At 40.0% G+C, this 26843-nt stretch overlaps 1 protein-coding gene and 1 long non-coding RNA gene across 3 annotated transcripts in view; one reads left to right on the top strand and one right to left on the bottom strand.

The window, feature by feature from the left end:
- Positions 1 to 9097, top strand: part of dicer1 (dicer 1, ribonuclease type III) — a 34554-nt gene extending 25457 nt beyond the window's left edge. For both annotated transcript variants that reach the window (XM_051383614.1, XM_051383615.1), the window contains exon 30: positions 354 to 9097. In XM_051383614.1, the coding sequence (XP_051239574.1) occupies positions 354 to 519 (166 nt within the window). In that variant the 3' untranslated portion in view covers positions 520 to 9097. The remainder of the gene's footprint in view (positions 1 to 353) is intronic.
- LOC127354537 (uncharacterized) overlaps positions 1 to 26843 on the bottom strand; it is a 520620-nt gene that overhangs the window by 340718 nt on the left and 153059 nt on the right. The gene's annotated exons all lie outside the window — the stretch shown is intronic.

Below are 26843 nucleotides of genomic sequence, written 5' to 3'. Positions count from 1 at the left end.
TTCAACTGCGCAAGAGCCTGAGCTGATGTCACAAATCAGCTGAACGTTCGGGAGCTTTTTTATTGGTCCTCGCTCCCCCTGTACAAAGCATGGCACACAACACCCAGCAAAGCCAAAATGAGTTAGAAACTGGCTCAAATGTTACAGTGTATGCCAGCTTAACATGGCTCTGTAATTGTACGGCTTGAATTAGGGATGGATCAAGACAGTTTGCATTATATGGGAAACCGGTGAAATTAGGAACAAAGGTTTATGTCTAGCAGCCTGTTTCAAATAAAGTCCTTGCTCTCTCTGCAGTTGGGAATTTTGGGTACCTACATTGTGAAACCATGTAACCTTTCCTCTGTGTGCAGCCCTGCAGAGAGAACGTACGACGGGAAGGTCCGGGTGACAGTGGAGGTCGTCGGTAAGGGCAAGTTCAAAGGAGTTGGCCGCAGCTACCGGATCGCCAAGTCGGCGGCGGCGCGACGAGCTCTGCGCAGCCTCAAAGCCAATCAACCTCAGGTCCAAAACAACTGAGCTCAGCATTAGCACCTAAGCTATTGACGCTAACGGAGAAAAAGCAGCATTGGATTCCCAACATAGCGCAATGCTAGCCCTGTATCTTCAGCCTGCGATGGCACAACCAAGGCAGCCAGGGAACACTGTGTGGAGACGCAACAAAAGAAGCAGACTGATCTCACAACAGATTTCACATCGGATCTTGTACCTTTTTTTTGTTTTGTTTTGGTTTTTTTTGCGCAAACACAATCTTTACTTTCCCTCTCTGCTTTGTGTAATCACATGAGTGCTTTATTAACGTTTAGCAAAGTGTTTAAAAAAGGTCAGGTCGCAATGTCTGTTCCTCACTGTTCTTGATTTTTCTTTTGTTTGGGTTAACCTCCATGTCAGTGAGATAAGGCTTCTGCTTATTGTGTAGTATTAGACTGTACATAGTTCAATCAAAGGTGTAAATCAAAGTATGTAGTAGGACGAAAAGAAAAAAAAACGCTAAACTCCTCAGCCTGTGCACTAGTGCCAGTCAGTTTTAAAGCGGTTTTTAAAATGCTAAAGGCAGACGTGGCTAACAGATACCACTGGAGCAAAAACCTGGTGGCACTTCTGTCTGAAATCTGTCTTGAAATGGTATTCTTAATCATATTTGCACTTATTCCATTAGGGTCTGTTACTTTGAGAATTGTGTGGTCACATTGACACCAAAATCATATACGTAGCAAAAAATATAAATATATATAAAAAGAATAAAATACATGAATGATATTCTTGGCCTTAAATGCTAAGGCTCACCCTCATATCCTGCAAAACGGATAGGAATTTCAACATTCCCAGTTACTGTAATTTAAACTAGTTTTTAACCACACTTGAGGTTGCATGTTCTTGAAGCTTATGTATAAACCACGACAACTGGATGGCTTCTATAAATGTTCTAAATCTATGGATATATCTAGAGTGTGTGAGAGCGAGATCAGGTGTTTACGGCATTATCTTGATGATTTGGTTTAACATGTTTTGATACCAAGAATGGATGGAATCGAATTAGTCATTCTTGCGCACTAAATGTCTTTCCACAGAGCGAATCATCCAGTTTTGATATATGTACGAAAAGAAAGACATATCACACATTCAATATGCTGCAGACTTTTCTACAAATTGGATACTCGTGTTAAGACACACAGAATCTTTTCAGATACAGTCTTTTGTGAAAAAGGCCAATTCATTTCAACACACTAGTGTTCCTCACATCCCGTACCTACCAAAGCTATAACAGATGTGACACTATAAGGTTGAAGTCAATTCCTAGGGATAAGGATACCAGCCTTTTTTTTTTTCTTTTTTGTGGTTTCTGTTCTGACGAATTTTGCTTCTCGCTAAATGTCTTTTTTCTCATCAGTAAGCCCTTGTTCACTTGAATACCTCAGTTAATTGCATGCATTTTCTTTTCTTTTTTGTTTGGTGCTATGTTTTTGTATTAAGCTTGAATTTCTCATCTTTTTTGCACTGTAACTATAATACCTCTTTATTTGACCTTTTAAAAAAAAAAGAGAATTAATTTGATTTTTTTTTTTTTTCTGTTTGATTTGGTTGTCCTCTTCGTCAGCCATCAAGCTGTAGAGAAGAGCTGCGTTGTCGTCTTTTCCCCCCTTCCGTACTTGAGGTTCAGACTTGATGTATTTTTTTTTTATTTTTTTTGGATTGGGGGAAGAAGAGGAGGAAGTGTAAGCAGGAGATGTATTCTCTGCACATAAGCCTATCTGCATCCCCCCTCCCCCTTTTGTTTATTAACTGTTAGTTTCATCAGTTGAGAATCTGTTTCTGAATTCTGGGTAAAAACAAACAGAGGAAGGATTGATTGATTGATTGATTGATCAGATGGGTAAATGTTTGTAGAGATAATCAGATTGCACTCTTAAACTTTTAATTTCTCTGACATTTACTTCAAAACATAGAAATATATGGGTTGGAAGAGACACATACCCACGTGGTTTCTGTGTTAGTATTTGAAATCAAAGTCATAGTCCTGTAATGCCACCCATAGGTGCTTCTACCTCAAGGACAGTGCGCTCAGTGTTCATTTCTGAACAAAACTGCAGTTAAAGTCAGTAACTTTCTGACTATATTACATAATGTAGTCTTTACTGTGATACCTATACAGTCCATGTCACATATGTAGTAAACAACACAGGTATCTGCTTCACTGAGTCGACATTCCCTTACAGTGATTTTTGTCTAAAATAGAAACAAACTAAAGTCAGTGCCTTCTCTGTGGGAGATCAGTGTCAGCATAGACTGGATTTAAATTCAACAAAAAATTTAAAGTTCAATTAATGAATCAAAATTTGAGGTTGTATATGCGATTGTTTGTGATTTTGTTTCTGCTTAAAAAAGTGATAAGTAAATCAGGTATTTTCAACTGAAGATTTTAACCAGGTCTTCTCTGCCACATACGATTTGTAAGTTTACCCTACAATATATAAAAATAATAATGTAACCCATTAAACCTACCCAAATACTTTGGAACCAATTAAAAGAACAAGTGACATACAAAAGAAGACTGAACTGACCCAACAGAAACTGAAAGTAGTTCCAGTAAATGTTTCCTGATACTTAATTAACCATGGCCCTAGAACCACTTGGGGTCCAGGGACTCCCTGGTTCACTATGTAGCAATGAGTTTTTCAGTTTGTTTGAAGCAGACTTGGTGCCACCTTATCAAGCCCCAAAACATAACCTAGCATTGCTGCAGGGTTACAATGTTAGCCTCTGGTTAACATGACAAAAACCTTTCATGTAGCTTGTTTGTGTTGAAAAGAAACAAATTTAGAATTTGGATAAAAGATAAAAACGACCTGTAGTCACAGCTTAGGTTAGGTAGCTACTGTTAGCTATTGTTATTGTAGCTGTCTTTTTGCTAACAGTATTTGTAAGCTAGTGAGTTAGCTAGTGTTTTGCTACAGACCAATAAATGGCTAACTAGCCAGCTAATCTACATCAGTTGTTAGCTAGCTAGATACATCTGAAAGAGACAGTTTAGCAAAATGCTATCCAACCAGTTTAGCATTTCTTGCTAACATTATTTAGCTTAAGATGTGACTATATGTATGCCACCTTTTTTTTTTTTATCTTTTAACCATCTTTAAAATGTGGTTGTCTTTTCAACACAGACAAGCCTAGCATAAGCATATCTAAGTATAAGAAAGGAGTAAGGAGTTCTGAAGAGGTATTGGAGTAATCAGGGCTGGGACATTTCAGACAATACAGATTGTCCCCAGACCCAGGGTCAGCTTATCGGGGTTCAGGTCAGCCCAAAAACCTCTACTTGACAGTGAAATGAGAACAAAACTTCCAATTACAGCTCAAGTACAAGATATGCATTTTTAATATGTTACGTCGGGTTATGTGAAAAGAACACTTACATTCAAATCCAGTCTTTGCTAGGACTGCTCTTTATTTTTGTTGTCTACCAACAGCTAAACTCTCAGACCTCTGGTCGGGTGCCATAGATAACCATGTGAATACTGAAGTGTAGATTTGTGAAATCCCTTCATGTTAAAAATCAATGTGAACTCAGTGAACACCGTGAAACTTAAGTACGTCTCTGTAAAATCTGTCGCTGTTCAAAAGAGTGCAATCTGTCATTATTTCTCAGGCAGCTGTCTGACCCTCTAGTCCACCTTTTTAAACCCTTAAATCTGGGCTGTGTTTTTTGATTTCCCTGTTAGAGCGATATCGTCAGACTTAAGATTTGGAGCGGCCCTCCAGTCACACACTTTGCAACACCTCAGTCTGTAGTGCACACACACACACACACACACACACACAGCCATTTCGACTTTTCCTCTGGCTCAACACACTAATTATCTGTAAGTCTCCGGGAGGGAGGAGAGGGAGATTACTGAAAAGAATGTGAAATCACTCGTAACGGTGCCATGCCTGCTCTATTTTTATCTGTGACTGATAAAAAAAACAAAAAAAAATGAGGATCACAAATAATCTTGTCAGCCGCAAGTGGCATCAATATCCAACAACCTTGTATGTTTTTCTTTCTTTCTTTTTAATAAGGTGGTGTGTGTGTGTGTGGGGGGGGGGGGGTGCTGGAGCTGAGGTAGTCCTGTGTTATTCAGAGTGGACAATGTTTTCTCGTACTTTTTTTTTTTTTTTTTCATTTCCTTTTGTACATGTAGCACAATTGAGCATTGCACTTGGGCGCCATACTTTACCTCATGTCAGAGTGTGAAAGGGAGTGAAAGGTGGAGAGAAAAAAAGTGTATATATGATGCCGTAATGTTAAGAGGACTAACTTGTGGTTCAGGCTTTGCTGCTGTTTCAATTGCTGGTAATATACAAACCTATTTAAGAATAGAATAAGGGGCTATGGGAGGGGAGACAAAATGTGCCTGCAGGTCATCGTCTTGACAAATACACTGTAAAAAAGAATCTCTGCAATTTAGGCCTAAAATGTCTGGACGTCACGTACACGGATGTTCCCGCCTTAAACAAATGTTTGGAAATGAATTGTAAGTCAAACTACCACATCCAAATCACGGCTCAAATGATGAACTGATGCTCGGTTTCATTCTCTTCTGACTACTTTGTCACCCGAGTGATGCTCCCAGCCTGTTTTTTTTTTTTTTTTTTAACTCCTGCGGTGTGTTAGTTTGGAATTACAAGACAAACCTTCCCCAGCCCTTTATTGGGAACTAAAAAGGAAAAATCCACTTAAACTTGTTTCCTGTACTTTTGGCCAATCATAGACCACAGTACCGTGTCATCACTTATTTTTAACATGCCTAATGTACTTGTACACCAGTTTGTGAATTCCTGTGAACTGGGGCTGTCACTTTTTTTTCCTTTTCAATTTAAACTACTGTTTGTATTTAAAGAAAACAAATTAAATATTACATTTTTATGTGTACAAAAATGATCTGTGTCCATGCAACAGGCCATGTATTGTACTACAGCAGGCAGCGTTGGATGGAAAAAAGTAAACTGGACTATGACTAGGCACTAAAACATACTGGAATTGAAATAGTATCCCATCACGATTATCCCAGTTATGAAAATTCACCACGATAAAAATGTTTGTTTATTGCGATATGTGATCTATCGTCCCATCCCTATTGACCTTTCCATTAACACACAATGGAGTAAACTAGCGAGCTATAATGGAAGATAATCAGTCTTAAAAACGATGTGTGGAAGAACTCTAGATTTGACACCATGTCTGGGGGAAAAAAAAAGGAAATTGTTGGTAGAAGTAGGACTGTGGCTTGCCCTTTAAAAATGCAACTGCCTAGTAATGTTAGCTTGACACTCAAATGATGGTGTAGTTTAAGGTTAGGTTGTATTTGAATCATTTCTAATTAGCTGTAATTTTTTTCAATTTTTTTTTTTTTTTGTAGTGACAGCCCTAATGTGTGTTTGTTTGATCGGAATTTAAACTTCCTAAGCCAACTTCCTCCTTTCCTGTACTTACATATGCTATGTGCTAAGCGAGACTTAAGAAGGGTCAGTTGGGCTTAAAACGGGTAATACAAAACAGCTAGGGCTGTAAAAAGGGTTTTGAACTGCAGCCCCACTGACACCGACAAGTATCCTAGGGGTCTTCAAGGGAAATGTTATTTTTATGTAATGTCCAGGCAGTGTTGATGGTAAATGTAGTCCATTGAAATGTTAAATTCTTTGTTCTTCAGTTTGTGCTATGTTGACCAAGAAATATTAGCAAGATGTGTTCCACCACCAGTGCTGTCATTTGACATATACAGTGATGTAGTTAGTGTCAAGGAAACTACAGGCTGTTTCCGCTAGGAAATGGTCAAACTGCAGGAATTCATTTTCCTCGCACATTTTTGTAGCTTTGATTAGCACCCAGCAGCTAAACTAACTTGCTCACTGAGCGTGGGAATCCTGGTACATGTAGGCACTCCGAACAGGAGAACAGGAGAACAGAGCTTTCTCGGTCAGTATAGCCCGCACTGAGGAACTTACTGTTTCAGTTGACTATATCTTTCATGAATCCTGTCTGGACATCCACATAAAGCATGGGAAATCTTCCCTTCAAGTGTCCCAAAAGCCACTGTGCACTAGGTTCTGGAGTGGACAGGAACTTGCGGTTCAGCTTAGGAACCTTCAGTCCTTTAGAGGCCACAACCTTTGACATTGGAGGCTCCTGAAGTGGGATGCTGCTAGAGTAAAGAAGTAACTTAACCTGCTCCTACGACAAGATTTATACTTTGTGTTCATCGACAAATATGAATTGTGGACCGACACTTTTGCCTTTCTTGTTTTAGATTGCTAAAGTTTTCCGTCATAGCATTGTAGCTACATTTGAAATGTACTGCCTGCATAAAGTATTCATGGGGCTTGGACTTTACTAATTTGAATATAAAATTGAATCACTGTGGATGGCAGATATACAGATGTGATATTCTTCCAAACAAAAACAATTATGATTGACCATGTACTCAGAACGTTTTTTTGTTTGACAGCCTTTTTTCAACAAATTTGTTCAGGATCCTTTCTTGCAACTTCTTATCCCTGATCTAGGACTGGCATAATACGTATCAAAGTCCTGCTTCACTATCTCCCAGAATTCTTAGTCACTGAGCAAACTCACCGGTGTATTCAGATCTTTTACTTACAGTAAATATTCTTTGTTACAAATTAAAGTCAAAACCCTACTTAAGTAAAAAATAATAATAATAACAGCATTATCAGCTAAATGTACTTCTGTAAGTATTTAAAAAAGTACTCCTTTGATAACAATTTCCTCAATATTGGATAAGCTGAAAGCCTGTGGAACTGGTAGCAATCCATAGACATCTAAAACATGACAGTGGGGTCCAAATCTGACCCTGTGTTTTTGTAAGAGGTCACCCAAAGGTCTTTAGGTATTGTATTTCATAAATTTGTCAGCTGCTGTGCACAAATAATTTTAGTAAAAAGTACAAAGTTTACATAGTAGCATAAAATGGAAATGGAAGAATGTACAAGTACCTCAAAACTTTACTTCTGGTTGTACTTGGTTACTACACACTACTGCTGTGTGGTATGCAGTCGTCTTAACTGCTAATAAGAAGGGGGCCTGATGCAGACCAAGAAAGTTCTCTTCTAAGAGACCTTCTAAGACTACACGAAAGACCTTTCTTGTTCAGTTATCTTTTTTGTTACTTTGCACTCGCCTATGTGTGCCAAGAAGAATTCCTACAATGTAGTGAGTTTATTTTTAAAGTTTAGGGAATGAATGTTCCGAGTGATAGTGATGCAGGATTGTGGTAGTCAGTGCTGTCCTGGGTCAGTAAAAACAGATACTGAAATCATATTTTGCTTCATGATTCTGATTCCTGAACTTTGGGTATCGGCCAATACGGACGACCAACTCTACCTGTGACTTTTGATGTTTATGTGCTCTTTCTTAAAGCTGCAGTAGTATAAAAATAACTTTTTGTCATATTTGCTAACGTTCATTATGTCCTGACAGTAGTACCTGGGACAGATAATCTGGCTCCTCCTAGTGCTAAATCCACTGGGCCTGATTGTGGCCTGAATGATGTGCTTAATGCTTGTCTATGTTGAAAAGACAGCCACATGAAAACAACCAATCAGAGAAAGGAAAGACAGTTCTTATTATATAAGTCTTATTCCCAGGGTGTCAGATACTGATGCTTTGGCACCGTGGGAATGAGACTCAACAATCGACTATCTTCAAGCTTCCAACACAAGCATCGTTTTATCTTTCTTGGCTCTGATTGGTTGTTTTTGTTCAGGCCCTGTGGATTCTTGCAAATACCATTAGGAGCACTAGGAGGAGCCAGAGGAACCTGATTCTTTCACAGATTATCTGTTTCATGTTCTACTGTCAGGATATAGTGAAAGTCTCAGCATATATATAATAAAAATATTTTTTACTAAAGTTACCTACTGCAGCTTTAATTTAGTCAGTCTGACTGTATTTGACGTTAAAAGCGGATCCTAATTACAATCCACAGTGATTCAAAAGTCCTTGGAGTGCCTTCACTTTTTATCGGAACTGTATCTGGATGTAATGTCATCTACATGTGGGCAGGTGTTCACAGGAACTGTAAAATGAGACGCAGACAAGAAAATGTTTTTCAATAGTATTAGGTGTTTTAGGTGGATTTTTCCTTTAAGGTCCTCGGGAAAGCATGATCAGTGTTAACAGAAATGCCTTTTGAGAAAGCGGGGTGGGGAGGGAATTTTTTGCAGCAAGATATTGGTCTCATAAAGCCAGCATAGAGCACCGACCGTGACTGTTTGGGTGGGGTTGGGAGGGTGGGGAGGGCATGGTCACAGCAGCAGAACACCAGCAGAGTGAAGCTGAATGGATGGAGCGATTAACTGCTATCAGTGTGGGGAATTATGGGCCATCACAACCTGCAGCAAATGTTTAAGGGACATTGGAATAGAAACTCCTCACTCATACTGTAATACCGTGCTGCAGTGGTTTGCGGTCTGCACCTTATTGGATCACAAATACCTTTAATTTTTTTTGTTTGTTTGAGTTTTTTTCTTTTTCTTTTTTTTTTTAAATAATTGTAGCCCAGTATATCTACAATAAAAGTAATGGTATGGTCATTTATCTTTAGTCCTGTGGGGTTCATTGAGTGTTTTGCTGATATGACAGTTTGTGATTTTGTGTAACACTGAAGTAGTGTGCAACATTTTAGAAACGGATAAATTGAATCACACAGGGTGTCTCAACAACTACTGTCAAGATTTCTGTATGTTTGTGTTTGTATGTTTCTGTGAGATTTGCTAAAATATGATAACTTAAGTTCCCCAAAGAGATTCCGAAACTTTTCCAGGTCAACATCCTGCACAATAGATGCTCATTTGACCATGGACCCTCAATGTGAGAGGATTTTGTCTTAAGGAAGCCCCTCTAAGTATTTTTTATTCTCAAAATTATAGTTTTCATAGTTAAAGCTGCAGTAGGTAACTTTTATGAAAATAACTTTTTGTCATATTTGCTTAAACTTTCCCTATATCCTGACAGTAGTACATGAGACAGGTAATCTGTGAAACAATCAGGTTCCTCCTCGTGCTCCTAATGGTATTTGCAAGAACAATTAATCAGAGCAGAGAAAGACAAAGACTTGGACAACAGTTAAGACAAAGTGCAGAAATGAAACCACCATAATTGTTACAATATACGGATAAAGGTCTAGCACATGCATGTGTTTCTCATGACAACCCTCGTCCTCCTGACATGCCGTAGTAGAGAGACCTGTTTTCACTCCTTCAGCCCTCTGCGAGCACAGCCTGCCCATCATCTGCTCAGCTCCTCCGATCTGCCGGCTCTGAGCTTTGTCAGCAGCACCCACTATATTGGCTCTGTCCAAGGTGCCTGCTGACTACACACCGCAGCAGTGTAAGTAGGACAGCAGCTTTAGCTGGCCCCAGGGACCACGGCAGGATCAGAGAGTGGGTTCACCAAGAGGGTCAGGTTTCAGTCTGGACTAAAAAGCTCATTTGGCATTCATCCACATTATGTATTACTATTTACTTGTTTGAAAATCCAACTGTTCATCTAACTAACAATATTTGTATTTTAACTCAGTATATCAACTATTTCAAATGCAGAAATAATAAAAATGTATAGGCGGACATTATAATTGTATAAAGAGTTCGGTCTAGACCTGCTCTATTTGAAAAGTGTCCTGAGATAACTTCTGTTATGAATTGGCGCTATACAAATAAAACTGATTTGAATTGAATTGATATACATTTTGATGTCAAATGAAAATGATGTCTACTTTCACTATATCCTGACAGTGGTACATGAGAATCAGGTTCCTCTGGCTCCTCCTAGTGCTCCTAATGGCATCTGCAAGAATCCACCGGGCCTGAACAAAAACAACCAATCAGAGCTGAGAAAGATAGAAAGACGCTTTGGGTTGGTGCCTTGAAGGTAGCTGATTGTTCCCGGCGTTGGTAGTCTCATTTTCATGACCTGGGAATAAGACTCAACAATCAGCTCCCTTTCTTGGCTCTGATTGGTTGTTTTTGTTAAGGCAAAATATAGCATGCTCAACAATGTCAAAGTAAGTCTGAATCAGCTTTCTAGCGCAGTGTTTCTCAAACTTTTTACAGCACGTACCACCTCAGAAAATACCACCATTATGACCGACATTAAAATACATCAGAACCATGTTCAGCTACAGACAGTTCAGACAGGAGGCAGCTTCATTACTTAATTAACTATTGCTGAATCCTGAACGGAACCGGTTTAAGAACCAGAGCTAATTTGGTGGAAAAGGGTCCTCCTGTTCCACTAGTGTCTTCCAAATAGTTTCCGTTTGGAGGCACGGTTGCAGTGTTTTTGAACTATTCATTTTACCTCCACTTACTGTTTTATTTTATCACTTTTTAGCTCCTGACTAATCCTGGATGAATGCGCACACTATGTTCATGAACATGTTTATGTTCATGCCTACATGGCAGGCTGGCAAATTACAGGAACTGCAAAACTTATTTTAAATTGAATTTCAGCAGTTTCATAGTTCAAGTATTTACTGGGCCCAAACTAAAACAACCAAGATGAAAGGCAGGGATGCTTTGGGTTAAAGTCTAGAAGATTGTCTGAGATGTTGATCTAATTCCGGTATTTGACGGCCTGGGAATGAGACTCAGCGGTCAACTATCTTTCTTGCCTCTGATTGGTGGTTTTTGTCCAGGCCCGGTGGACAGTAAAAGTTTCAGAAAATGTATTTCTTTCATCATCATGTAGTTAAAGTATGCTCCACCAAAAGTGAACATGCAGATCAACAACACAGCAGTGGATTCTATTGTACCAAGTTCAGTCTAGGCTTGGATTAGAATCCACTGTAACTGCTGTCAATTTAAGCTACAAAGAAACAAGCTACAAACCTTTCTATCCACTTAAAGAATACATTTACTGATTTGAAGCTTTTGTCCAAAGCAATGTACAAAGCAAGTACAAATCACTGCAACAGCATCCTCTACGGCACACCATCCAAAACCTTAAATAAACTCCAGTTCATCCAGAACTCTGCTGCTCGTCTGCTCACCCACACCCGCACCCATGACCACATCACCCCTGTCCTCCAGAACCTCCACTGGCTCCACATCGTATTCGGTTCAAAATCCTCCTCCTCACACACAAAGCCCTCAATAACCAGGCCCCTTCCTACCCCACTGACCTGCTCCATCGCCACAACCCATCCCGTAGCCTCTGCTCATCTGAAGCAAACTTCCTGACTCCACCACCGAGGACCAAGCCTGGGGCGACAGAGCCTTCTCTGTAGCTGCCCCCTCCCTCTGGAACTCTCTCCCCAAACAAATCCGTGACTGCACCGACCTTCCAACGTTCAAATCAACGACATAAACTCACCTTTTTAAAAAGTTAGTCTGATGTGTTTTTAGTGTTTTACTATTTGATGTTGTTTTGCTGCTTTTATGGTTTTATGTAAAGTGTCTTTGAGTATTTAGAAAAGCGCTTATAAATAAAATGTATTATTATTATTATTATTATTATTATAAACCAGAATAGATCAAGGAGAAGCCTCAACACTCCTGAGATAAGTTCCAAAAGTAACATATAGCTCACACTTTTTGCTTTCGCTTTAATTTCTTGGTCTCAGTACATCACAGTCATTTTCTCATTATTATTCTATATTAAATGAAGTGATGAGTAGGAGTACAGCATGTGCATCAATCAATCAATTCAATTTATTGTCCTCCAAGGGGGAAGTTCATGTCCACATCACTGCACCTGCAGGCAGCACCATACACTCAACAAAGAAACACGCTAGCCACAATTAACAAATCTACAGAAAAAACAAAAACAAAAAACAAACAAACATTTGTGACAAGTTGCCCCATCACTGGCTGAGTTGTCTACAACAACACCAACAACAACATTTATTTATAGAGGCCTTTCAAAATCCACCTGCAGTGCAGTTTAGATTATTTTTAAAAATAGGAAAATTGTTCACACTAGGGATGAGTGAGAACACTTATCTGTTCATGTTAACCAACTGAATTATCTGTATTTGTATCTGTACAGGGGATGAGGGGATAGGCGGGGCTTAAATCAGACATAGGTGATGTTAATTTAAGCCTGAAATTGATATGGGTTGATCAGAAGTTGCTATATTTATTAGAAATCTATTTACAGAATTGAGCTTTGGAGCAACATTTTCGATCAGAAGAGTAGGAGAACTATTTACAGAACCAGTTTTTAAATAAAAGTCGGTATATTTACAGATATTGGCGCATTGTACTTGTTTGATACTTGAACTCGTAAAAAGTATATACTAATTTCTGTTGAGTACAACAACCCAAGTGCAGTGAGTATAACCAGTGTGACAAGATGCCCCGACCCTAGCTGGGTTTGGTAAGTCATTCCACCGTTGAGGGACCACACAGGAGCGGAGTTTGGATTCGTTGTTCGTCGTTCATTTGCAGATCGTGGTGAACGAGAAGGCTCATAAACCCGTATTTGGGAGTTCAAGTAGGTGGGAGCTAGTGGCCGCTCTGTAGGTGAGCATTAGTGTGTAGAACTTAATGTGAGCAGCAACATGGAGCCAGTGGAGTGTAATGAAAAGTGAGTGACACAAGCTGTTTTTGGCTGGTTGAGGAGCATACGTTTTTTTTATCCACATACACATTATTTTCATATGATCCCCAGCAGGCTGTGGATAATAATTCATGCAATATGTAATACATATTTTCAGTACAGTAACTGGTCTACACACTGGGCCTTTAAAATCAAGAAGACCTTGCAACCCCTAGTGGGGGTCCTGACACCCAGGTTGGGAGCCACTGCCCTAGAGGGCATTTTATGTTTAATCTGCCACCCAAGAGGGCACTTCGGCTGTGTTTTTTCAAATATGCGTCCACCAGTGCTCCAACAGTTCATCATGTGGTCATCATGCATCATGTGTACTGCATGTAAAACCTACACAGTACCTGAACCTGCAGCTGTAAGTACCCACACTATGTACTCTTAACTTTACTAATTAACAGCATGAATTTTGACATAACTATTCAATTTGGTTTAACTTTAAAAAAAACAAAAACATTTCTTTTTAATTTTACAAAATAATTGAACAGTGTATTGATTAAACATGTGTAGCTCTACTGTCAGCCCAATGCAAATAAGGTGAAGCAGCTTGCGGAGGGTCAGGGCTGTGCATTGTGGGAATGAGCAGGCCTAATGGTGACTTATAGCCTGTGTTGATAATGTGCAGACTAGCGCTGTGTCACACGAGCCATTTATTCTGCGCTGTAAAAACAAAGGAGAACATGAATAAATACGGCAGTTGAAGGATGGGGATTGGTGGGTGAGTGGGGTAGGGGGGTCTGCCTGCATTGTTCCCCTCTGAAATAAAACGTCTTGTGCTGTGACCTGCGGAGCTTATGTCCCCAGTTAGTGCTAAAGTGTGTGTCACTCAGCGTACACAGCTCACCCCTCAACTTCACAATGCCCTGTGGCATTCAGATTTTTTGAAAATGAGCAGTTGACCCCCTCACATCCCCCAACTTCACAGACACAGTGACACGCACACTTTTGCAAATTCATTTCTGTGTCATGACAACATAAATTTCACCAATCAGTGTGGCCTTAAAGCTGCAGTGAAGAATGGCAAAATCAAATATTTTAAAGCTGCAGTAGCTAACTTTTATATAAATAACTTTTTGTCATATTTTCTGAAACTTTCACTATATCCTGACAGTAGCACATGAGACTCCTAGTGCTCCTCCTAGTGCTCCTAATGACATTTGCAAGAATGAACAAAAACAACCAATAAGAGCCAAGAAAGATGGTTAATTGTTGAGTCTCATTCCCAGGTCATCAAATACCAATGATGAGAATGAGACTCATCAATCAGGTATCTTCAAGCCACCCCCCTAAATGTCTTTCTATCTTTCTTGGCTCTGATTGTTTTCTTTCAAGCCCGGTTAATTCTTACAAATGCCATTAGTAGCAGAAAGAGGAGCCACAGGAACCAGATTTTTTCTGCAGCTTTAAAATATTTGCTGTTTTCCTCGGGAGAATTTTAAACTGGATGTTACGTAGTTCCCTCACACGTGAAGCAAACATGGGTAATCTGGACTACGAGGCGCTAATAATGAATAAATTACATAAAATTTTACACACAAAATAATCTTATTTGGTATATTTTATTCAGTGTCTTTATTATAAGCAATACAAACGTTACAAAAGCAACATATCGGCTGCCGTTCCATGCTGTGAGGAAGGTGCTGTCGCCTGTCTGAATCCATGTAAATGCAGCATTAAAAGTCCTGGGAAGACTTTTATGCTGTGGTCCATTCGTTGGAGTCGGAGCCAGGAAAAACCCCAAAAGCTCTAGCCATTACAATTGGCTAGAGCCAAATGGGGCATTGTTTGATACCAATGCATTATGCGGTATTATGAGTATAGCAGTGGTTCTCCAACCTTTGTACACGTGCCCCCCTTCAGGATCAAAAAGTCCATGCCCCATTTTTTTTTTTATATCAATCATTAATCATTGAATTTTAGTGAAATAAAGGTCAACACAATAGCATCAGGAAACTCTTTATTTCCCTACATAAACAGGGTTCCCATGCATCCTGGAAAACCTGGAAAATAAATAGCCTAGTTTTCCAGTCATGGAAATTGATTATAATAACCAAATATCCTGGACATATGTGTATGTCCTGAAAATTTGAACTGTATTTTAGCCCCTCACTCAGACTGTCGTACTCAACCTCAGACATGAAATTGTAGTTAAGTTGATGTTAGGCCTACCAGTAGATTCTATAACTGTTTGTAGGCAAGTGCTGGCCGGAATCATCAAAATATCTGGAAAAGGATTTCTTAAAAAGTGGGAACCCTAAAATTTTTTCCTGGTTATCCATGACCCCATGCAGTGGCTCTATATAAACACCATAGCAACATTCTTGGACAGTACTGATGTTGGACAGTACTGTGTGTACGACTGATTTAATGCTATTGAACACTATATTACTAGTTTCACTACTGTTGATTCACAGAGCAGCCATCTTAGATTGTGAGGTTGGGGAAAATCCAACTTCAGTTAAAATTTTTGACTTAGAACTCATAAATTACAGCTTTGCCCCTGATTCACACTTTGACCTCTCGCTGTCATCTGGCACACATTGTGTCCTAAGGCTGCTGTAAGTCATTTGAAAGATAAGTCAGAGGACCAGATAGGGAAAAGTAAAGTAAACTAATTTTGTAACTAGTTATTTCTCTGATGCTTGCTGAAGACTGTTTTTGTCTCCAGCTTCAGTTGCTGTTGTCAGTAGCTGCTGATCTCACGGACTCCATAATAAAAACCAGTGCAAACTAGAAGTAAATGAGAATCAAGCTGTTGATTGAAGCCTTAGAGAGTGTTAGGGAATAGGAAAATGAGCTGACGGCGCCTGCTTAGGCAGATAATCAACGCAATGTCAACTTTCCTCGATGCTGCGGCCGCCACTGTTTTGTTTGTGCCGAGGTCGCTCAGCACCTCCTCACCCTTCAAATACTCTCCTCCTTCCCCTCCGTCTGATGAGACGCAAATATTGAAATGAGGTTTGGGCGTTGGAGGCTCGGGGAACAGCATGGGAACGGTGGGAGAGGTGCTACATAATTAAAAATATCATTTCAGCTCCTGCTTGGCCTATTTCCATTCAGCATTACCACGTCTCCACAGGTAAATTGCTCCCTGTACTCCTGCGATGATGGTAATGAGCGGTGGTTAGGTCTGACACCACGTCTCTTTGATTTAACCTAAATGAGAAATATGCCATCAACAGGGGGGACTCAATCATAGCGACTTTAAATATGATACGAGCCCAGCTGAACTAGAGGGGGTGAATCACAGAGTAAAAGTATGATATTAGGTTGGCTGATGGAAAGGGATACTCACACCATCAGAGGTGTGCGAGTGTGTGTTATCACTTGAGTCATGTCAAGTGTCTTGGTAGAAAAAAAAAGCTTATTATACAGATAATAATATATCAAAAACATATCAGCTTTGGCGTTGGCTCTGTCCTCGTTTTTGCCGACTACAAGCTGTCACTACATTTCGCCCTCGTCGCGTTTCCGCTAATTGCGCACTTCATTCAGACACAAGAGAAAATAAGATTTGATCTCCTCCCACAAGGAGCATGTTCATCTGAGAGGACATTTTATGGACTCTCCAATGTCAAACCACCACTAACCAGATATCCATCAATAATATCAAAAGATTTTATCAAAAGTTTTTTCTTCGAAGAGCACTTTTTGCTTTTTGTCAAAGAGCTCAGAGCACCAATCCTTTAATAGTAAGTAGAAATAAATGACACTTTTAAAGTTTTGGACCTGAAAAGTATATTTCTAAGGTAAAATGAGACAATGTTATCACATTTCTCATCACCAGTGGAGACGAGAAGGTCTTGTAGGAGGAACAAACCAATTTAAGATGAAGATGGAACAGCCTTGACCAAAGAGCTGCCTACTTTGTGTCTATTCATCCTGGTATCACTAATGGCATATGAGTAACAAAGTCATTCCAAATGTTATCACAATGCCTTTTTTAGTAGTATGAAGAGCAACAAATGTGGAGGAGGGATGGGTCAAACCCACAGTATTTTTTTGCTTTATTGTGTAACTTTATTGACATACACTACATAATTCAAAGGTCCAGTGTGTAACATTGAGGAGGATCTGTTGGCAGAAATGGAATATAATATTCATAGGTATGTTTTCATTAGTATATAATCACCTGAATATAGGAACCATTGTGTTTTTGTTACCTTAGAATGCGTTTTTATCTTCAGATGCTGTGGGTCACCTTCCATGGAGTCCGCCATTGTTAAACTGCCATATTTCTACAGTAAGCCAGAACGGACAAACCAAACACTGACTCTAGTTAGGAGCTTTGGTGTTTTCCACTAGTTCACTAGTGCATTTTCCTGCCACTGTAGTTTCTCCTAGCTGATTAGCATTCCCAGGTCCCAGGTTAGTTGCAATATGCAACTTCACCATGAGATGCCACTAAATTCTACACACTGGTCCTTTGATTTATATACCTACATACAGTATGTAAGGAGCAATTCTGGCCCTCCGTTGGACCAGAAAAGAGGAAGAGAGATTGTCTAATAAATGACATTTTACCATTTAGGTGGACCGTAAAATGTAAGTGGGCTTTGTGAGCCGTCATTAGTGTTGGGCAAGTTACAGAAAAATTGTAATTAGCAGTAGCCTATTAATACTCCCGACCACCAGAGGGCAGCAATAAGTCGCATTCCTACCTGTAAGCTAGACTTACTGTCTTGTTGTTAGTAGACAGGAGGATTCAGTAGAAGAAGACCCACATGGATGTAAACATTAGCGTGCTTTGCTACAGTAGTTAGTATAAATAATTATTTGATCAATGGACTGAACTGCCTTGAGTTCAGTTTCTCGGCTCCGTGTGCTGTTTTCATTCAGGCCCGGTGGATTCTTGCAAATTCCATTAGGAGCACTAGGAGGAGCCAGAGGAACCTGATTTTTTTCGCAGATTATCTGTCTCAAGTTTTACTGTGAGGATTTAGAGAAAGTTATCACAAATCAAATATTTTTATAAAAATGACTTACTGCAGCTTTAACTATGTAATAACAAAATGGCATCCTGCCTGTGTAGAGGAGCACAGCCCAGCACAGCTGAGTAGAGCTGAGCTTAGTATTTCCACTGTGTTAGCCTATGATTATTAGTCATTAGTAACTCAAGACGAAAATATAGGCTTGATTGTGCCTGTTGCTCTGAAGGCATAGCACGCTAGAAGCAGATATGCATTATTAGAAGAGAAACTAAGTTGATTGATTGTTGTGTGCTTTGAGCGTCAGACCACAGCAATTGGTGTGTCGTTTTAAATTAGACACTGATCACGTCAAGATCCTCTGTCTGAGTATCATGTTTACACTGCAGCTTGTGAATCACCACAGGAGAGAGGGATTGGCAGAGCTGTTTGGAGGATTTAAATCTGTGCGTGTGTGTGCGTGTGTGTGTGTGTGTGACAGCCTTTACACAGTACTAATGAGACACTAATTACAAAGGGATAACATTACACAATAACATTTACAGTACAAGTGGAAATTAAGGACTCACAATTATTTAATGTCTCATAATAGGTAAATGGTGAATAGGTTTAAAATCTGCTTTTTAAATGTTTAAACTTTCCACTTCCAGCAGATGAATGTGAAAACATCCTTCTAGTGTCAAACTCTGCACAGACAGCATTCAAACAGCACACTGTAGATTTATGGCTGGAGGGGACTTTAAAGAAATTAATTCAAATTCAAGTACAATCAGGAAAGGCTCTCCTCTGATAACAGTATGTGTTAAGAATGGACTTAAAGGACTCAGCCGACCTGACACTATGCTTAATAAATTGTCAAAATGTATACAATTGCTATCTATACCACGAGCTAGTTTTAATACATGCCTTTAGTTTAGGTATCAAAATATACCTTTCCTCTCATATAATCTGTACAAAAATAATATAATTACTTATCACCACTTATCAGCGTTTTAGCACATATTTTTATTTTTTTTTACTTTTATGGTTAAAAATGTGAAAAAACCTAGATTACAGTAACATATACTGCATGGCAAGAGCACAATTGCTTTAGAACAGTGAGTTGTTCATGCAGCTTTTTAGATGGCATTGCTGATACTTTATTTTGCTAATTGAATTGTCTGGTCCCAAGAAGTAGAGCCGCTGCTCATCGAGACTCACACAGGTCGCCAGTTGTTGGACTGACAGTTGGAAGATTTGAAACTGCATTTCGTGCAACAATTTCCCACAGTGGAATGTACTGAATGCTGCAGCATCTATGGGACATCATGGCTCTAAAAAAATATTTTATACTCAACAGGCTCAACTGTTGTTCATAAAACTAGATCACACATGGAAGCACGGAATCTGATTGGCCGTTGACAGCTGACAACTGCGAAAAGTTAAGCTGTGGACATCTTTTCTTGGCTGTCCACACATTGGCTGATCTCCTGGTCACTGAGCTCTACTGGATATAATAGGACTTCCAGTGCCTTTTTGATCAAGTGTGACATACTGCATAAAGTGTGAGTAAGTCATGAAATGGAGCGTGAAGGGAAAGAGATGGAGGGGAGTTATGAACAAGATTTTGAATATTTTACCTCGAATATAAAAACCTGAGGGTAAATGCCTGGAATTTTGGTCTTGCCTGTGGTGACTGCTGAGGCTGATGAAGATGAGATGGAGTTATCAGTCCAGATGGTTCTGCTGAGCATCTCAGCGACATCGATACCACCGTAGATAAGCCACAGCGGCTCCTCGTGCGGAGAAACCGCAGCAGTCTACGTCGAGCTGTTGTGATTGGTAATACGGTACAGCTGTGACCATGAAATCAGGACTTAGCGTAATTAGCCACTTTGAAGCGGAGATTTAATACCAAAATCTTTGACAAAATACCAGGGGATCTGGTGCTACTTAATGATAATCTGATCTCCAAGCTTCTCGTCTCATGTATTTTCCTTCTTAACAACTGTGCCATTTTGGGGCAGAGAGATGGGACCTGGGTTCCATTTGGACCGTCTGTTCACGAGCCAGACAGAAATGCCATGGTGCAATACCCTCAATTCCTATTTGTAGGAGGGAGCCCAATATGACACATGCACTTTTTGAAAGAATATAAGGAGTAAGTATAATATTACAGTGTTATTAGGGTGGCTTTTTCCCTGCTGTAAATACCTCTGTGTTGGCCCCATACAGCTTTAGCATTGAGTTGATTTGCAGTGGTATATTTGCATGAGGCCTTTGACAGATGGCATGCAGGTTCTAACAGAATTCAAGGTGGTTACGTGGTTCTTTTACTGTTTCTTTGCAGAATATATTTCTAAACTGTTTCATTATGTCAGTGTACCAGCAAATTGTATATGGAAATTTGTAAATGTTACACATTAAAGCTGCGCTAATGACTATTTTGTACAGTAACAATGGATCAAGTGACTATGTTCTATGTGTCAGGGGTCACTCGTAGTAATGATCCCATAGAGAATTATGCCCATAAATACTATATGAGCAAATACATAGTCGTCTGCTGTAGCCTAGAACGTACAAACCAAACGTTGGCTGTAGATATGGCCTTTAGCATTTTTTGCAAGTGTTGTGGACACTGTAGTGGGTGAAAGGGAGGGAATTGTAATACACACAGCAAACTTTAAAAAGCTAAGGTGACGGAGGAATTAATGTAATTTTTATTTTTTTCCATAAATGTGACAATAAATATTATGAAAGCAGCTCAAATGTATGCCAATCTCAATATAGGTTTTATGCACTATTTGTTTCATTCCTTACAAATATTCTTTACACTACTAATTTTCAGGAACATACAGCCTTGTTGGGCCTCTCTTTTTCTCTTCTTGGAGGCTATCAAGCCGAAATTGCTTCAGACAAAGTAATCCCTCTAAATTCGCAACTGCTTGTTTGTGCAATATCCCTAAGCCGACGGTGACTCTCCACCAGCGTTGTAAGCTGAGACCCCGCCGGCCGATGATGAGACATAAACGGACCAAATCAAGGCCTCCACTTTGGGGGCTGAATTGGCGCAGGCCTCTCAGCTTTCACCCTCAGCTGTTTAATGCCTTCCCGGGGCAGGGCTGCAGCACGAGGAGGGCCCTTAATGAAGGGCTCTCAGATGGAAAGGCTTTTCAGGCCTCGCAATGCTCCTATCAACCCCCCTCCGAGTCCAGAATAAGAGAATTAGCTAAGCCTATTCCAGACCCCCGGCCTCATCACCCCATGCTAAAAACCTACAGGCCCCCCACACCAGCACCCTTCTCAAATCCCCCGGTCACATTCATTTTCCCCCTCCAGTGCTGTCCATGCTTAATGAAGCTGTGATATATTTATGGCCAGCCAAATCCTGCTCTAATCCCACCCCTGACAATAACAGCTCGGTAACTGTTTTCCTTAAACATGCTTCACAAGCTCTGGCTGGAGACACACAGGCCCTGGCTCTGTGGATATTACTCAGTAACCTAATTTGCACTTGCTGTATGTAATGCACACCAATGTACAGAGGGAGGGAGGTAGCTGCATGCAGGTCAGTGGCAGGCTGCTGCGTTGTGTGGGGGGTGGCTGAGAGAAAAAACGGGGGTCCTGTTTGCGTCACAAAACGGGCACCTCAAGAGGTTGAGGGGGCAAAGGCAACAGCGGGGCTACCTCAGCGAGTAACGAGGTGTTGCTGGACCTGTTTTTTAGAGTCGAATTACATCAGAGCTCATGAGAGCCATTGTAAACACGAATAAACTGCGCCCGTCTCCAAAACGATATTTGAGAGAAAACAATAATATGCCTGTACAGAAATGACGTAAAGGCATTAATGCTGCATTTTCAAAAACATTCTGAAATTTCTGTTGGCAGTGATGGAGGTGATTTAACATTTTATTCTCCCCTATAAACAAAAATGTAATGGACATAAACATGTCGCTGCTCAGCCTGTTCACACCCCTGATATGATGCAGAGTTTGATCTAAGTGGCCTTAGTTTAAGATACTACAAGGAGATTTTAAATAGATATTTTAATATAGAGCTCATATACAGGGCATCAATTAATCAATATTGATGTCTATATGAGCTACATCAACAAACAAGACCATCAGAGGAAAGACTGGAAATTTCTATATAGTTATTCTTAATCCGTACCACTGGGTCGGATTCCCCTTGAAATCAATGAAACAAGGTGCTAGAAACACTACCGCTTTTGTTCACGGGGGCCGCCAGAATCAACACTATATGAAAGTCTGTTGTAGCCGCTTTAATTTTGAGGACACAAACTTGAATTAAAGTCATAACAGAGTGAGTTAGATCTGCAAGGATTAGTCAATTAATCGATTAGTTGTCAATAAATCTAAGCTGCATTAGATAACTTTTATAAAAAATAACCTTCTGTCATATTTACTGGAACTTTCACTATATTCTGACAGTAGTACATGAGACAGATAATCAGTGGAAAAAGAGACTAATACCATTAGGAGCTCAAGGAGGAGCCAGAGGAACCGGATCTTTTCACTCATTATTTGTCTTATGTAGGATAGGATAGGAAATAGTGAAAGTATCAGCAAATATGACAAAAACAAAAGTTATTTTTATACAAATTACCTACTGCAGCTTTAATGGCCGATTTCAGATTCTCAAATTTGAATACTTTTTGGTTTCTATAATCCTGTATGACAGTAAACTGAATATCTTTGGGTTGTGGACAAAACAAAATGAGGACACTGATCAACAGTTTTCACAATGTTTTGGCATTTTATGGACAAACAACTAATCAAGAAAATGGTAAATAGATTAATCAATAATTAAAATAATTATAACATGACTGCACCTGATGGTTTGTCACAACAAAATGCAGTTAATCGCACCCGTTCTAGACTGCTCGTGATTCCACCAGAAGCACCCTGGTGCCTCTCTGAGGTGTCACCGCTTGTTTGAGTGTTGCTATAGGAAAAAATAACTAAGATATATAATGGTTATAGTAGCTCAAGTGTATGCAAATCTAAAGTTTTATGGACTAACAAATTGATAAAAATTCAGTAATTGTGTTCATTACTTTGAAAGTTACATTACTAGTTACTGCCAAAAGTAGTGGAATTACAGTAATGCTACTTTACTTTGTAATGCATTACTACCATATATAAAGATGGACAACATGACAGCTGTCCAAAAGTGAAGCCAAAACATCTCGTTAGCCCTCTGGTGGCTGACTGTAGTATAGGTCATAAAGCCCACTGCCTCCATGTTAGCAGATGGGACAAACTAAGTTTGGTTTGGTTTTAATTAGTTATTTGAAGCTATAAAAGGGAGCTGAGCCCTGCTCGGGATTGAGTCGCCCGGGTTTATGGGCAGGACTTTGATATTGCGGTGCCAACCCCGATCACTACTGCGCAGACTCTGGCTCTGAGTGGCAAGAGATGGCAGTGGCTGTATCCGGGATATTTTGGCTTCATCTTTGGACATTAGGAGGAAGTGGAGACATGACGTCCATCTTGTCACTTATATGTCAGTGGTTACTCCAAAAAAGGATTATAACCGGTCTGCTCCTTTATATTTGCATTGCGCATTGTGTGTATGCAGTCTGTGTGCCCCCACTTCTAAGTAATTAAGCAGGTGGCGTCAATGTATATAATTGTAAAACTGACCAAACTTAAAAGTAATAAAAAGGTGTAAAAACAGCTTGATTAGTGATTCAGACTAACAGATGTGATTCACTGTGAGCCCGATTGGAGATAAAGGCAGGCAGGAGTCTCGGGGATGAAGGTGAAACTTTCACACCTGAGCTGTCAGCCAAATGAGAGCGGGCGGTTTCCTCTGGACGTCAGTGCCGGCAGTCCGGACGCCTGAGAAATCACAGAGTCCTTCCCTGTGGACTGTCGGTGCCATTTCAGGCACGCTGTTTATTTTCACCGTTTCACACAAGAATTTTAATTCATTTCATCGTCCTTTCATTTTTCCTTGCTGACGCTGACCGTTGTTTAAGGATACCTTGGCTCCCCCCAGCCAATTACTGTGTCAGGAAGAGTGAGCTTAAACATCTGTAGCCACTGGGGGAGATCCTGAAAGTTCCTCCATCTGATCTGAACAGAGCTCTATGTGCTTACCACTCATCTCTGTCATCACATTAGGAAAGACTTGATGGATTGATGCTGATTTAACCTGGTTTAACATAAAATAACAAAAGAGAGGAGTTGTTGTTCCTGAAAATAAAAAAAAACCTCTCACATCCAAATAATGCCATTTGGCTTTTATCTGCAGAACAACACCTCTGGTGCAAATTTTCTGCAGCCCTTTTATTTGCCAAGCCATGGCTGGAGACTGAGTGTGGATTAGCATTCTTAGCTGAGAAATACCTCCCTATTACCCTTTACGCTGTGACAATTTCTGGGGGCGATGCTTTTACGAGCGTCTCTTTGTTTAAGCTCTGTGCCTCTCCTATAAGAGCGAGTCAGCCCCAACGCACATGGGCAGTGTCAGCCGTAATTAGCTTTGACAGGGGCATTTAGTGGTTGTAATTCAAATCTAATTCAGAACATCTTAACCCTGAAGTCTGTCAAGACGCTTGAAATGCACTGGAACACTCATGGTCCCAATCAGCTCTGCGTTTGTGTGGCAGCATGCTGATGTGTCAACAAGGCCGGTTAGAAAAACAGGCACAGAAAACTCATTTACAGTACAGAGCCGGATGGGTTCAGCGCAGCAGAATGTGGACTGTTTAACCCCCCCCCCAGTAAAAAAAGGAACATAAATACTGATAAATCTGCTTCAGATTTTGGCCCTGCCACAGTGATTACCTTTAATGCAGGGAACCTCTTTTAGCTTCATACTTCGCGCCACCTTTTGAACTCGTCGACAACGCAAGAGAACATCATCTTCACTTGTGGAAAAGAAAACACACAGAGGTCTGGTTGAAAGAGAGGAGGGTGGGGGCTGGGAGGGCACTGCTGACCTTCAGCTGAGGAGACTCCTGGACCTTGAACAACACGTAGCTTTGTAATCCGTTTGAACTGCACAGGCAGCACTTACCCTTCTGCAAGGAACACTTTGCACAGTCAAGGTTTGAATTTGTTAAATGATTCTACTTTTGTTTCATTTGCTGTAACGCTCACATTCTGCAGCAAAGAAGTAACAGATATGCACCAACACATAAATAGGTGCATCCACTGTTTACTTTGACCACTGGCCTGGAAACATCTTTCAAGCTGGCTACTGTAAGGTCAAGCACAGTGCAGCATGTCCTATTTTAACTTTACAGAGAGTAGAGTTGTCTAATAACATTTAGCCTTGGCTGAGGTTGAATGAACTTACAAGAAGCTGCATTACAATTGTATGGAAGCTAAGAGACACCAAGATTAGTTAAATTGTATGTGTTTCAGAAGCATTTTTTTTTTATATATTTGTTGAAGTTTCTCTTTACATCCCATCCCATCAATCAAATTCACTGCAAATAAAAAGAAAAATAAGCCAAAATGTATAATTGCACCTGTATCTACAACAGCTTGCACTGCTAAACAAACCAAGAAAAGAAAGACAGTAGAAAAGGCTACGAATAAAAGGTTTGGATAAAGCAACGGGTCAAACCAGTGTTGACATCAGTGACTTTTCAGTGATGATTCTTTTGGTTGGCCACTTTTAACGTCTCTTGCTAGTTTCCACAACCTTACCTACCCTAGCTTTAATGCCTCTTAAAAGGGGCACCCCAAGGTTAAATTATTATATTCAACAGAAAGCAGACATCTCTACGGCCGATATCTCCATACCTCAGCAACTCAAACCAAAACAGTCTAGTGGGATAAATAGCACTACACGTAAGAGAAAAAAGAAAAAAAACATTTGGAGCGAACCGTCTCTTTAAGATGTGTAACTTGTCACTTTAAGCATGATGGAAATTTCACATTTACATAAGTCACTTTTACTGCATATAATAGTCACAACAACAATTTTAGTAGGCAAGACCTGTAACATTTTTTTAACATGTTGAACATGCCACAGGTTTGAACCGAAGTTTGACACAAGGACTACAGCATTACAAGGTTACTCACTTAAAAGACCAGTGTGTAGGATTTAGTGGCATCTAGTGGTGTAGTTGCAGATTGCAACCATCTGCTTGCAAGCACAAAGGAGAAACTATGGTAGCCACAAAAAAATGTGAACGCCTCTATTGAGAGCCTGTGTTTGGTTTGTCCATTTTTGATTTCTGACAATAGATCCTCCTTAATGTTACACACTGGATCTTAAAAGGGGCTATAAACAATATTTTATCACTCCTTTCTGCAGTGAACTGATACAGTTTCTTGAATCCAATCAGGAACTCCTCAAAGAGGTTGGCGGCACCAACCCAAAGCGTCTGTATTTGACAACCTGGGAATGAGACTCAACAATTGAGTATTTCTTCAGAATGGCTCGCTGTGCCTTTAATTATCAGCTCTTATGCTCAAAGAAAACAAATTTAATTAACTATGAAACATGAGCTGATTATAAGTTTTTGAGGAGATTCTTCTCATGTCAGATCAGTCTATACAAATGACTCCATCACACAGGGGTAAAAAGAAGGTTAAGAAAACCCCTCATGCAATAACAATCACACTAGCAGACTCTGTGTTTTCATTTGTCACTCATGCCAACTGTAATGGATGAATGAATATCCAGCACAATGCTCCTCATATATGACATATTGTCAGCTTTTATAAACCAGGCAGCAGAGTTCTTTAATAAATGTTGAAACTGATGTAGCCTTCAATGGAGTCGGCCATTTGAACCGCCATGTTTCTACAGTAGCCAAGAAGGGACAAACCCAACACTGACAC

The sequence above is a fragment of the Dicentrarchus labrax genome, unplaced genomic scaffold (genome assembly GCF_905237075.1).
Source record: "Dicentrarchus labrax unplaced genomic scaffold, dlabrax2021, whole genome shotgun sequence".
In the NCBI taxonomy this organism is placed as follows: Eukaryota; Metazoa; Chordata; class Actinopteri; family Moronidae; genus Dicentrarchus; species Dicentrarchus labrax.
The sequence above is the reverse complement of the archived record's forward strand: the minus strand, read 5'-3'. Positions and strand labels throughout refer to the sequence as shown.